Here is a 14,303-nt window from a genome sequence, read left to right as displayed (position 1 = left end):
GTCACATAATCTTGTTTTGAGCTTCACATAACAATGTGAGCATTGTTATCCCTTTTCTGCAGATGAGCAAGTTGAGGAGATGACCCATGGGCACGTTAGGAACTGAAATGAGCACATGACTCACTTCCAACCTTTGGGCCTGCCCAGCGGCCAGCAAGGCCGTCCTGAGGGTGCCTGGGTCCAGTCCACCTGAGTCAGTGCATGGTAAGTGTGAGGTAAATGGGAAGGTCCAAATCCATGACCCAGGACCAAACCCGCTGATGTGAGGGGAAGCCATGAGCCAGGCATTTACACCTGTGAGTCTGATCCTTTCATCTTTAGATGTGGTCAGGGACTTACCTGGGGGTTGGGGCATCCTGTGGAATAAACCTGGAAAGTGGTGAGAGCGGGGATTGTCACCAACTAGGCTGGGCATGAAGGAAGGCCAGGCCTTTGAACCCAGCCTGTGAGGTCCATGTTGGCAGCCCCAGGTCAGAGGCAACTGCCACCCCTCCCCCTCATTCCACGTTAGTGCTGAGGGAGGCCCCCTGGGCCTCCTGAGCTCCTCCCCATCCTCGAGGTCCAGCCTGGCAGTCCCTCGCTCAGGCCTCAAGCGCACATTCACAGGGACCTCTGACGTGACAGGCTCTGTGAGAGAGGAGGCATTTGAGCCTTAAAACAGGTTACTTAGGGCAGGGACCACAAGCAAGGTGTCCACCAAGGACTTGGTGAAGGGTAGGCCGTGCCCAGGTCAGCGGGAAGAGGATCTCAGACAAGACGATTTCAAGGACGAGGGCCCACTGTGCAACCATGTTAGGAACAAATGGCAAGAAGAGAAGCCTGCAAGACCCGCGTTCTCAACCACCCAGCCCATTGTGACATCGCCAGCTGGGCCGGCTGGGAGAGGAGAGGCAATGGCAGGGTCTTTCCTCTCAGCCCTGGCCTCTACCACCTCCTGGGCCAGCAGCAAAGCCAAGGGCCATGCTCCTGTTATCAGTTTTGCTGCTCATGTCCCAAGCCAGGGGGGCACATCTCGGTATGTTGACTCCTCCTGCGCTCCCCCTACCCCCCACCCCCCATGGCCAGAGCAGCTCTCCCAGGCCGGGCGGGGCTTGATAGTGGCCCTGCTCATGTCCCCTTCTCCCAGTCAGTGGTGAGCATTGGGGGCAGCGGAGGGAGTTGGTTAGTGAGCTCATTGATTAATTAATTGACTACAACAAATACTAATGGAGTGGCTCCTCTCCTGGGAGCTGGGCCGGGACTCTCTCTCCAGAGACAGATCTCTCTTCTCTGCACAGGCAGCTGCAGCCTGTGCTCTCAGTCTCCCAGGAAACACAATGTTCTAGAATAGTTCAGGGCTTCTGGAAGATTCAGGCCCTTTCTGGGACCACTCTGGTTTCCCACATGAATTAGTTCCCTAGGGCTGCTGGAACCAACCACCACAACTTAGTGGCTCCAACAACAAACATTTCTTATCTTACTTAGTTCTGTTGAATGCAGATCGGACACGGGTCTCCCTGGGCTAAGATCAAGGTGTCAGCAGGACTGCATTCCCTTCCGAGACTCTTGGGAGAACCTTTGCCCTTTCTAGCTTCTGAAGGTCATCCCCATCCCTCAGCTTGGGGCCCCTTCTTCCATCTTCCAAGCCAGCAACACGGCAGTTTTGTGCCTTTCTTCCCTAGTCACATCTTTCTTCTTCTTCTGCCTGGTCCACTACCGTTAAGGACCCTTGGGATTCACTGGGCCCACTCAGATTATCCAGGACAATCTCCCCAGTTTGTTTTTATTTTAAATATATTTTTATTGATTTCAGAGAGTAAGGGAGAGAGAGAGAGAGATAGAAACATCAATGATGAAAGAGAATCGTTGGTCAACTGTCTCCTTCATGCCCCCTACTGGGGATCAAACCCACCACCTGGGCATGGGTCCTGATAGAGAATTGAACTGTGACCTCCTGGTTCATAGGTCGATGCTCAACCACTGAGCCACGCTGGCCAGTCCAATCTCCCCATTTTAAAATCAGCTGATTAGCATTAATTCCATCTCCAAAATCCCCTTTGCCTTATAAGGCACTATCCACCAGGACATGGTCCATTAGGACATGGACATTTTTGGGGGAGGGAAGTGTTATTCTGCCTGCCACTCCATAGTTGGTGTTGGACAAATCTTTTCCTCTGATTTCTCTTGGGTGAGAGCAGAGACAAGCTCAGTGAAAACTCTCCTGAGATCACAATGCTGGAGGGGGCAGAGCCAACACTTCTGACCCATGTCCCAGGCGCTGGCTACGAACATAAAGCATCTGCTGGCTTACTCATGTACCTGGATGCTTCCCTGAGCCAGCCTTAGATTCCTCATGTCTAGAATGAGCATAATGGTAGCTACCTAGAGGCCTCCTATAGATATTGATTGAGTGGTTTCATCTTTTCCCTTCCCTCCTCTTCCATGCCACCAGCATGCGGCAAAAGACCCATTTTTGAGGGAGGATCTCAGTATTCCAGAATCATAGAGGGGATGGAGGCTGAGGAGGGTGAGTTCCCATGGATGGTGAGTATTCAGACAGGAAATGAACATTTCTGTGGCGGCACGATCATCAACAATTGGTGGATTGTCACTGCGGCTCACTGCTTATCTAATGAGGAAGTAAAGTAAGTATCAAGAGCCCATCCCAGTTGCTTTTGACACTGTCCACCCCCAGAGCATCCCCACACTCAGGCAGACCTGATTGCTAAGGGGAGGCCCAGGGCCTGTCAGTCCCAAGTCAGACAGGATGGCCCTGGGGCTGAGGAGGCGGTGAACCTCTGCTGTGCCCACCTCGCGGTCACCCAGGGCCAGTAACTAGCGCTTCCCTGTGATCACACATTCCAGGAGCATCTGGCCTGGCAGAGTTAAAGGACTTGGTCTGTTTACCCTCCTAGGACAGACAAATCCTTAAAGGAATAAATTTTCCTATTTCTGAAAGCCTGGATTTCCAGGCCATCGGACACCCCCACTTCCCTGCTCCCTGTAGAGTTTTCTTTAAGCTCCAGGAGATGGGTGGCAAACGCAGCATTTACTGATTACTAATCGTGGCCCAGTGACCATGTAAGCAACTACCTCTATTATTTCAACGTACAACAACCCTCTGAGGCAAGTAGAATGAACAACCGTGTTTATTTATAGAGAAGGAAACTGAGATCCAACTGACTTTAAAGGGTAAATGGAACATCTGGGAAAGTTTCTCCGTGGCATGGCCACGTAGCTTGTTGCATCTGCCCACATGGGATACTTAAAGACTGGCTATTGGAAAGTTCCTGGCCATTCTGCCTGGAGGGCATTCCTGAATTATGACTGAAGACTCTTTCTGTTTAATCAGTGGCATGTCTGGATTAAACTCCATTCTGGGGTCTCCAAGTTGCTGGCAGGCAAATCGATGTAATCCTACCTCCCCTCTCTGTGGGCTGGTTTGATTTGTCCAGGTGGTGGGCTCTTTGGAGCAGCCAAAGCTAAGCTCTGCCTTGGCCCCATTAGGAGGGATGTCTCCTCCACACCTCTGGGACTGTGCTGGGCACCGTGTTGCTGTGGTCAGCCCACAAAGACTGCTTCGCCCTCCTTCTTTACCTTTTTAAAATTATCACATCTTTTTAGCAACAGCCCTGGTAGAACAAGTTGTAAAGGCCCCTAGAAATATATGGGATGTAGGTTTTGGGAGCACAGCAAATTCTGGGTGCTTTGTGACTTTCCTTCCCCTCTACCTGCCCTCTCCGGTTCTGTGCCGCCCAGTCCCATAGACCTGAGCATTGTGCTGGGAACCAACGACTTGCAGAGCCCCTCCCTGGAAGTGAAGGGGGTCACCAGCATAGTGATTCACAACGACTTCGAAAGGTCCACCATGGACAACGACATCGCCTTGCTGCTGTTGAACACAGACATCAGGTTCAGCGGCCTGAAGGAACCCATCTGCATGCCCAGGCAGCCCGGCCCCGCCAAGTGGAACAAATGCTGGGTGGCAGGATGGGGGCAGACCAAACCTGGTACGTGACTGCGCAGTAGCTTCCGAGAGCTGTTGGGGGAGGCACCAATCACAGGCATCTGGAGATGGGCCACTCAATCGAAAGGAGGCAGGAGGAGGGTGAAAGGAGAGAGGGCTGAGAGGCAGGGACGAGAAAAGAACTTGCATTGGAGCAAATTCCTGCCCAGCAGAGGCTCCCAGAGGCCCAGTCTAAGCCTCCGAGGGCCAAGGTAGCATCACCTCAAGGCCCAGGCTGAGATGCCAGGTCTGAGACAGCCCCGGGTGTGGTCGTGTTCAGCCAGCACAGAGCAGTCTTGTTTGCTTGTGTAATTGAATTGAAACTCTCCAGTTTGCCAGGGGCCACTCTCCTCTTTATTCTTTCACATCTCCCTTGATTCACACACCGATGTCTCCCACCTGGTTTGTATAGGCATTCAAGATGCCTGTCCCAGCGTAGACCTTTGATGGCCCTGGAGTGTTGGCCAGCCAGTCTGAGAATCTGTTGTTACTTGTTACCTGTTGTTACACTGTTACTTGGCCAAAACAGGAGGAACTTGTACCAGGGCGGAGAGGGATTATGAAAGCCTTGCTGGACTGTCCCCAAAGAAAACTCAACAAAAGCAAGAGCCAGTAGGTAGGGGGTGGGAACAACACAGCACTGTCTCAGGCCCGAGAGAGACTCTGGGTCCACAGGGACGCTTTGCACCAGGCTGAGGTCTGGAAAATGGTAGGTATTGCAGGAGGTCAGTAGCTAGAGAGCCACTGGCGTGTGACTGCTTCTGCGCTCCAGGCACCACTCAAAAGTTAGAAGTGAAGGAGGAGGCCTCCAGATTAAAAAGAGTCAATAAGGAGAAGAATTTTGAAATGTCTATGTGGTCAGAGTTGGTAAGCTAGAAAGAAGCCAGCTGGAAAGGGCCCTGGCAAGTCCCCTGTGAAGACCTGCAGCCAACCTCCCCCGCCTGGAGGACCGGAAAACATTCCACTGGGCGTGCCGGTCCACACTCAGCAGCCTGTGTCAGGGGAGGGCCATCCTCTCATCATCAAAAGTGGCCATCGGCAGGCAGGAAGAGGAGGCAGGACTGTGCTGAGAAATGACCAATAGCCACTTCCAAGAGGTCAAGTCTGTAGGGCTGGTTGGAGTCAAGCTGGAAATCTTGGAAGCAGGGGTCTGATTTTGAATGAGAGGAGTGATTCCAGTAGGTGGGGAATTGTGGGAAAACCTGGGGTGGTGGAGTGAGTGAGCTGCGTGGGATTGGGGGAAGGAAGTAGCGAGGGTGGAAGAAGCGAGGATGTGGAGGAAGGTGGAGGGCGGCTGGTGGGCTGCAGGGATGCGCAGGGTGGTCGAGGGCAGGTCACTTGCGTTACTGACACACACAGACTGCTGTCAGCACCTTTCCTGATGTGCTTTCTCTTTGAGCCAGGTGACAAACACTCTGAGACCACTGACCTGATGAAAGTGCCAATGTACATCATGGATCGGAGGGAATGTACAAAGGTGTTTCCAAAGCTTACCAAAAACATGCTGTGTGCTGGGTATGCAAATAAGAGCTACGATTCCTGCCAGGTAACTAGGGGTGTCCCCTCCCTGCCTCTCCAGGTCCTCATCCCCTCAGGGCTGAGGGCAAGGGCGTCCTCTCTCCACTGGGAATAAACAGCGAGTCTGGGAAAGTGTGGGAATCAGGGCGTGGCCCTGGGAATGGGGACATGGATTGGGAAATACTCTTTGTGAGGTTCTTAGAGTGATACCAAAAACACAGCTCGAAAGAGGAAAAAATGATAGAATGGACCCATCAAAATCAAAGTTTTTTCTCTGTGAAAGACCCTATCATGAGGACAAAAAGACAAGCTACGGATTGGGAGGTAATATCCCACAAAGGAATTATACTTAGAATAGATAATGAACTTTCAAACTCGACAGTAGAAAAACAAACCGTGCAATTAGAAAATGGGCAAAAGACATGAACAGACATTGCACTGAGGAGGATAACTGGATGGTAAATAGGAACATGAAAAGATGTCCAGTGTCATTGGCCATTAAGCCAAAGCAAATTCAACTCACAATGAGACCTCACTACATGCCTCTCAGAGTGGATAAAATAAAATAAAAATAATAGTGACAACGCCAGATGCTGACAAGAATGCTGAGAAACTGGACACATTGCTGGTGGGACTTGAAAATAGCCCAACCACTCTGGAAAACAGTTTGCCAGTTTCTTAAAAAGCAGCACATGCTCTGGCCACATAACCAAGCAAATGATACTCTCAGGCATTCATTTCAGAGAAATGAAGGCTTGTGTTCACACCAAAACCTGTACAGGAGGCTCTATAGCAGCTATATTCATAACAGCCAAACATGGGAAACAGCGTCCTTCGAGACGGGGATGGTTAAATAAACGGTGGTACATCTATACCATGCAATACCACTCAGCTATGATAGAAACAACTATTGATTCATGCAACAATGTGGCAGAGTCTCCAGAGGCTTATGGGGTGTGAAATAAGCCAGCCCCCAAAGGTCCCGCACTCATGATGCCAGCTACATAACATTCTTGAAATGATAAAATCATAGAATTGGAGACAGGTTGTTGGTTGCCGCAGAGGTCTAAGGAGGGGCTGGGGGTGGGAGGGAGGTGGATATAGCCTAACAGGGACACCATGAGGGAGCCCTGTGGTGAGGAAAGTGTTCTCAATTTGACTGTATCAGTGCCAGTATCCTGGTTGTGACTATTATACTGCAGTTTTGCAAGATGTTGTTCTTAGGGGAAACATGAAAAGGGTACATGGAATCTCTCTGTATCATTTCTTACAAGTGCATATCTCTATATATAAAACCCTAATATGCAAATAAACCGAACCACCAAACTACCAGTAGCTATGACATGCCCTGGCCACCAGGGGGTGCACACGGAACATGGTGAGCTTTGGCAGCACGCTGCAGAGCACGGAATATGGTGGGCATTGGCCATGTTGGCAGGATGGTGGAACAGGTGAGCGGGGGCACCAGACCAAGGTGGGGTGCCAGTCACTGTCATCAGGGCAAGCCTCTGGTGGTTACTGAAAATTCTTTGCACCTGCACGCCGTGGTCCCACCTGGCATTTGCACCTGCTGCCAGCGCCGACTCCACTCGAACTGCTGCTGGCATTGGCCTCAATGGTTCTGTGCCATCGCAGGTGCGAGCAAGGCCTGTGCCATCAGCACATGGGAGCAGCGGAGGGAGGAGCGGGGCTGCTGGCAGACAGGATACCAGAGGCTGCAGCAAGAGGGGCTGGGCGGGGGCATGAAGGATGGGCCGAGACCCATCCCTGTGCCCACCACAACCTCATGGCCCACAGTTCCTTTCAAGGTGCACGAATTTGTGCACTGGGCCCCTAGTGAATCTATAATTGTATCAAAAATTTAAAAAAACAGCTCAGCCGGCGTGGCTCAGTGGTTGAGTGTTGACCTATGAACCTGGAGGTTACAGGTTCGATTCCCAGTCAGGGCACATGCCCAGTTTGTGAACTCAATTCCCAGTAGGGGGCATGCAGGAGGCAACCAATCAATGATTCTCTCTCGTCATTGATGTTTCTATCTCTCTCTGTCCCTCTCCCTTTCTGTCTGAAAAAAATAAACTCAATAAAAATATTTTTAAAAAATTTAAAAAACAGCCCTTGCCAGCTGCTCAGTGGTTAGAGCATTGGCCCTTGCATCAAATGGGTTGGTCGAGGGGTCGAGGACTTGATTTCCGGTCAAGGGCTTGTACCTGGCTTGCAGGTTCAATCCCCACTCGGTCCTGGGCAAGCACATGCAGGAAGCAACCAATCAGTGTGTCTCTCTCACATCAATGTTTCTCTCCCTCCCTCCCTCCCTTCCTTTCACTCTCTGTAAAAATTAACGGAAAAAATATCATCCAATGAGAATTAACAACAACAAAAAACAAAACAAATAAAAACAAAGAGAAGACAAAGCTTCCCAGACACAGTAGTTAAAGGAAGATCTGGGATCACAGCCGTGCCATAGACCTAAAGGAGCAACCAGATCAAGCTGGAGCCGGAGACAAAGGGCTCCAAATAGCAATAGAAGGGGGGAGGGCAGCAGTCAACAGACAGTGTGAGTAGAAAGAGAGCATCCCAGAGAGAATGTGGGGCAATCAGAGGCTTGAAACGGCATCATGTGTTCAGGGACGTTCCAGTGTTTCAGAAGCCAGAGGTGACAAGAGCTGAGTGTGGGCAGGGGAGCAGCGCAGTAAGGGAGGTTGTGCCATGCGTGGGAGACTACTGTTATCTCAGGCTGTCGCTCCTATGCTCACGCAAGAATATAAGAAGCAGGCCCCACCCATATGCCCACGCTCTTTCCAATCTCTTTGATTCAACCCCATCCCCTATTCCAAGGGCCAAACCAACTGTGGCCACATCTGAAATCATCAAGTGCATCTCCGGTGACGTTTTCTGCACCCTCTGCTGCAGTAGCTGGATATACATCCGGAGTCTAGGCTTTTTGTTGCAATCTCTTGCAACAAAAAGTGCACTTTAATGAGAGCTTTGAAAATTAATCCTCTATTAAGTGTTCTGTAAATAAATGTGCTGTTATTGTTTTAACCCCCCCCCCCCTTTTTTTCAGTTGTGAAATGAAAAGCTTTGCCCTCTGTTTAGAAAGCTTTCTATTGTCGACAATAAGCTGACAGTGATCCAGTCAAGGAAATTTTTCTGAAATTATACAACATTATCATCACTTTAAAACAAAGAAACCATTTAAAAATAATTGCCCTTAAAAATAAAATCACACTTTTAAAAAATTTAGCAAACTTTAAAAAAGCATGTAATCACATAATTAAGGGAAATGATCATTTTAGGATGATAGCATTTAAATATGTTCAAAATAATGGCAGTAAAATTATGCTATGCTTAAAATACAAATTAGCAGTAAATGCTAAAATTAAAAACAGTTGGATTTTTTTGGTTTACTTTTCCCAGAACTTTTCCTCTTTGTAATCTCCTGGTTAAGGTTATAATGTGAGAAAAGAAGTTCAATTAAAAAAAATTACCATTTTTAAGTGGCATAGTCAAGCAAAATATAACATCACACATATACTGGCTAGAAACAATACTTTGTGAGTGATTTACAGATTTTTAAAAATTTCACTGCTGACAATCTTGGGAAGTAGTTGGTATTATCCCTATTTTAATGACATGGAAACTGAGGCTTTAAAAAGTTACTTGCCCAAGGACAGTTCTCACCTTGTTATGTAAGGAAATAAATAATCAAGGCAACCTATTAATAAAGTTTTTATAACATAAATGCCTACATAAAATGGAAGGAAATTATAAAAACATCATTTATGGAAGGAGCTATTCGAGTAGAGATCCTGTTGATTTGGTTCTTGCCCCATGACTTTGAAACAGAATTAGCACCAAAAAAGCACACGCCCACAAAAAAACAGATAAGTAGTAGAGCAACGCTTTGTATGGAAAGAGGAATTTTGGTTTTGGCCAAAGCTTACTGTGTCCTTGAACTCCAGCCTCTCTGTGATTCTGCTCTATTTAACCCTCTATTTGGTGATGCACAGCCAACCCAACCTCCACTTGAAAACACTTTATTATCTTCTGCACTTTATCTCTCTAAGCACACTCCATGACCTGGGAACTGACCTGGGAACTAGTCACCACCATCTATGTCCAATGTCACCAGTCATCAGATCATGTGGATTTTCATTCATTCCTCCCCATCCTGACCTTCAGATCCTCATCATTTCAACTCGTCTTAACCAGTCCCTCTACCTTCTGTCTGGCTCCTCTCTACACAGTCCCACACACTCTTTCTGTCAAATTCCTAATCATCCTTCAAGCAAAGTGCCTTGAAGTCTCTTCTGACAGAACTTTGCCTCAACAGAATCAGTTCCTCCCCTTCTGCACTGCCTCTAGATTTGTTCATGCTTCTCCTGCCTCATCAAACACAGTTAATCCTACTTGTTTATATTATCTCCCCCACTAGAGCATAACGTCTTGTATCCCAATAGCCTAACAATTAGTTTTTCCTCAATGAAAATTTGTGAAATGGGAGTGATCAAACCTCTTTCGACATTCAATTTTCTTATTAGAAAACAAGAATCAAAATACCTACCTCACAGAGATATGAGGTGGTGGGGTTGATGAGAAAAAAGAAAGTTAAGGCGCTAACACAATGCTTTGCACATGTCCAGGAAATGTTAGTCCTCCCCCTCCTCCCCCTGCCAGAGTCCAATCATTCTAATCACCTGTTTATGATCATGGACGAGGAGGCCATCTCTCCGCTTCTCTCGGCCTGTGCGTATTTACTCCGTCTTCTAGCTCCCATCTGCAGCTGGGTTATTTTTCACCAGGCCTTTCTTCCTCTTCCTTTTCCTCTTCCTCTTCCTCTCTCTCCTCCTCCTCCTCCTCGATCTTCAGTCCTACCCCATCCACTGCCCACACTCTACAGCCCACAGTTCCCAGAGCCAGCCTGACAGCAACACACTCCCCCAGGGGCCTGGGATTGAGGTGGGCAGTGGGGCAGCAATGACAGATTCCCTTTGGCAGCCTGGAGAAGGGGAGGCCAATGAGTCCTCTTCCATCCATGAAAGTTACTGCACAAATGGGCAGTTTAGAATGAGACTTGCTACTGAACTGTGTTCTCTGTCCACAGGGTGACAGTGGAGGGCCTCTGGTCTGCACCACAGAATCGGACAGGAAGTGGTACCAGGTGGGCATCATCAGCTGGGGAAGGAGCTGTGGACGGAAGAACATTCCAGGAATTTACACCTTGTTAGATAATTATGGCCCCTGGATCAAGAAGGCGACAGAGGTGGAGGGAAGGCCCTATGACCCTGAGAAAATGAGAACTGAGGAGGTGAGAGCTCCTTCCCCAGAGACACTGATGAGATCCAAGGCCTCAGAATTCCCAGAGCCAGGTGGCCCCAGACTCTGGCTCCTGCTCTGCCTTTTGTCCTACATGCTGTTCTAGGCCATTTTCTACTGGTGATAAAACAAGTGCTATTCCGTAACCAAGGAGGGTGTGTGAGAATGTGTTTGAATGATTGTAGCCACGTGGCTACATTGGGGAGAAGCAGGTAGTGAGGTGGAGAGAACAGATGTTGAGAGGAACTGTTTCTCAAAAATGGCTTCCAAGTGGAGGCCACAATGACCCCAGTCCCTCCAGTTTGCATCCTACCAGCTAAGCAGCCTCAGTGGAAAGAGCACCTTATTTCTGACAATTCCAGTGAGTCTGTGGTCTAACTCTTGTGACTCAGAAGCCCCACAAATGACCTGAAAGCTTCTACATCTGCCTGGAAGGGGACTCCTATCTCCTGTAGCCACAGGGCTGCGATGGCTAAAAATCAAACTCACAACCTCATTCTGCGACTGGCTGAATTACAGGATGAGTTATACCCCCAGCCTTGCAGGGTGTCTACTGTTAAAGGCATTGATTGAGAAGGAATATGATCCTGAACATTTGAATGGGGATGTGTGAGAAGACCCTGATGGAACTGGGACATTGGGCCCCCGAGTTCTGATGAGTTTTCTTTGCCAGTGGCCACAGTCTTCCCGACCTCCTCCCCCCGCCCCCCTCACCTCGCCCCTCAGTAAGAGGGACCTCTTTGCACATCCCAGGGTGTATACCCTGCATTGCTGAGGAAAGGGTCATGGCCTTCCCTGAGGCAGCTGTCAAGCAAGACAATGCTGATTCTCTTCGGGACCCCACTCTACCACCCTCTCTGCTTCTATAACTAGACTCAAGTCCCAGCAGACTCCTACAGGTGAAGTACAAAGCATGACCCATGAGGAGGGACACGCACCCCAAAAGAACCTCTTGAGTTTTCTAATTTGTACCGATAGAAATCTGGGCAATGTGTGGGGATGGATATTGAGGGTGGGGTAATGGTGGGAGGAACATACGTTTGCATCAGGTAAATTGATTGATATGGGTTCACGAAGCAGGGATTCTGCATCTAACATTACATCTGCATCTACTGTTCCCAGAGTCAGGAAGGGTTCTACCAGTCTGTATGGCTGAAGCATGCACTAAAAAGGAGACCCACCGAGAGTGAGTTAGAAAGGCTGGGCCTGCCTTGGTGTAATGCAGAGGGGGATTGGAATGTTGGTGTGGATTTGTCATTGAGACCTACTCGCCCACCCTGGGAAAAGACATAATTGTGCGAGTGAGCCCAGCATCCTAGGAGAGCTCTGTGGTTGCTCTTCCCTGCAGGCCAGACCTCACAGGGGTACCTGCAGTCACTGAATTGGGAAACCTGAATGCAATGGGGGTAACTGGATCCCTGGAAAATGGGGGCATTCAATCGACAAAGGTAAGGTGGGTGTGGTTACTGAATGAAAAGAGTCAAAGCAGCAATTAGAATAGTCCTATATGCACAGAGCCATGATGTTAGCTCACTGATCATGGTGTTCTGTGTAAGCAGAAAAATTCTAGGTCAAATGAATAAAGTCTAATCTGAATCATAAAAATAGAGAGTTGTGGCCCCTCAATCAGTTCTCAGACTTGAGCCAGTTTATAGCCCAGTGCCCCTTGAATGAAGGGGCGGCTGGGTCCCCGGATGAGGGACTCCTGTGCACTACTAAATGTTTACACGATAATCTTTCTCCCAGCCTTCCCCAAAGGGACCACGGCCCTTTGCCAGGGTAACTGCACTGGGGAAAAGGAGATGATCAGGCCTTTGGGGGACCACTGCACACTGGCTCTGACCCGACAGATTCCAGGGGACCCAGTGTCCCTGTGGCCCACCAGTCAGAGAAGGGGCTTGTGGAGGTCAGGTGAGCAAGTCCATCTCATCATGGGCCCAAGAGTCCCCAGATCCTTCCCGTGGTCACTCTCCAGTTCTGGGATGTGTGATTATGATAGACGCACTGAGCAGCTGGCAGCATCCCCACACTGGTCCCTGGCCTGGGAGTGAGGGATATTATGTGGGAAAGGCCAAGTGGAAGCCACCAGAACTGCCCCTACCTGGAAAATAGTGAACCAAAGTAACACCACGCTCCTGGAAGGATTGCAGAGATGAGTGCCACCATCAGGGCCCATAGGACACAGGGGTAGTGACTCCCCCACACCCCCACCCATCCTTCCTATCTGACCTGGACAGAGAGTACTAGGTCTCTGAGAGGTCAGAGGATTATTGTAAACTTAACCAGGCGGTGACTCCAATTGCTGCTGCTGTGCCACATGTGGTTTAATTGCTTGAGAAAATTACCACATCCCCTAGTATTTGCTGTGTAGCTATCGATCTGGAAAGTGCCTTGTTCTCCATCCCTGTGCATAAGATTCACCAGAAGCAATCATCTTTCAGCCAGCAAGACCAGCATCACACCTTCAGTGTTCTACCTCATGGCCATATCAACCCTCCAGACCTGGGTCAGAATTTAGTTTTCAGGGCTCTCAATCACAAGACCCCTTTCCCTTCACAAGATACCACACTGGTCCATTGCATTGACGACACTGTGCTGACTGGACCAAGTAAGCAACTACTCTAGACTTATTGGTAAGACATTTACATGCCAAGGGATAGGAAACAAATATGAAAAATTTCAGGGTCCTTCTACCCTTGGTGAAATTTCTAGGTCACCCCACCAGGTAAGGAACCATGACCAGCTGAGGTGCTTGCTGAGGGCAAAGAAAATGCAGACTAGGTATTGGAAAAGGTAGTTATAAATGCCAGCTATGACCATGTGACCAGTTACAGTAACGGACTATAATTGTCATGAGTATTTTCCTCTTATTTTGTTATGCATGTTTGTGTATGTATATATTAAGCAAATATCTTTTTCTTTCTTCTTATCATGTAACATAAAGTATGTTGACTTTACATCATAGTTTTGTGTGTGTGTGTGTGTGTGTGTGTGTGTGTGTGTGTGTTTGTTAATCCTCACTGGTGATATTTTTCCATTGACTTTTAGAGAAAGTGGAAGGAAGTGGGGAGAGACAGAGAGAGAAACATCAATATGAGGGAGACACATTGATTGGTTGCCTCCCACATGATCTCCAATTAGGGCTGGACATTGAGCCTGCAACCGAGGTACATGTCCTTGACTGAAATAGAACCTGGGACCCTTCAGTCCGAGGGCTGATGCTTTATCTACTGAGCCAAATTGGCTAGGGCTATGTCATAGTTTATGGGACTTTATATGGAATAGTACTTAAGTTACAGGATATCAAGAAGACTAAACATCTTTTGAGGACTGCCTCCTCTTCTGGAGGAAGGATTAGTGCATTTTCAGTGATTGAGCATCAATCTATGAACCAGGAAGTCACAGTTCAACTTCCAGTCTGGGCACATGCCTGCGTTGCAGGCTCCATCCCCAGTAGGGGATGTGTGGGAGGCAGCTGATCCAT

General features: G+C 48.6%; 1 protein-coding gene across 1 annotated transcript; it reads left to right on the top strand.

Moving 5' to 3' along the window:
• Positions 1 to 960: 960 nt before the first annotated feature.
• Positions 961 to 11,245, top strand: PRSS55 (serine protease 55; the record flags this gene model as incomplete). Its single annotated transcript, XM_080676193.1, has 5 exons — positions 961 to 1,015; positions 2,432 to 2,624; positions 3,739 to 3,989; positions 5,389 to 5,531; positions 10,608 to 11,245. 5 exons carry the CDS (start codon positions 961 to 963, stop codon positions 10,923 to 10,925), a joined length of 960 nt encoding a protein of 319 aa, XP_080532319.1. The 3' UTR covers positions 10,926 to 11,245.
• Positions 11,246 to 14,303: the final 3,058 nt, after the last annotated feature.

Source organism: Plecotus auritus, assembly GCF_963455305.1.
Source record: "Plecotus auritus genome assembly, chromosome: 6".
NCBI classification, from domain to species: domain Eukaryota; kingdom Metazoa; phylum Chordata; class Mammalia; order Chiroptera; family Vespertilionidae; genus Plecotus; species Plecotus auritus.
The sequence above is the reverse complement of the archived record's forward strand: the minus strand, read 5'-3'. Positions and strand labels throughout refer to the sequence as shown.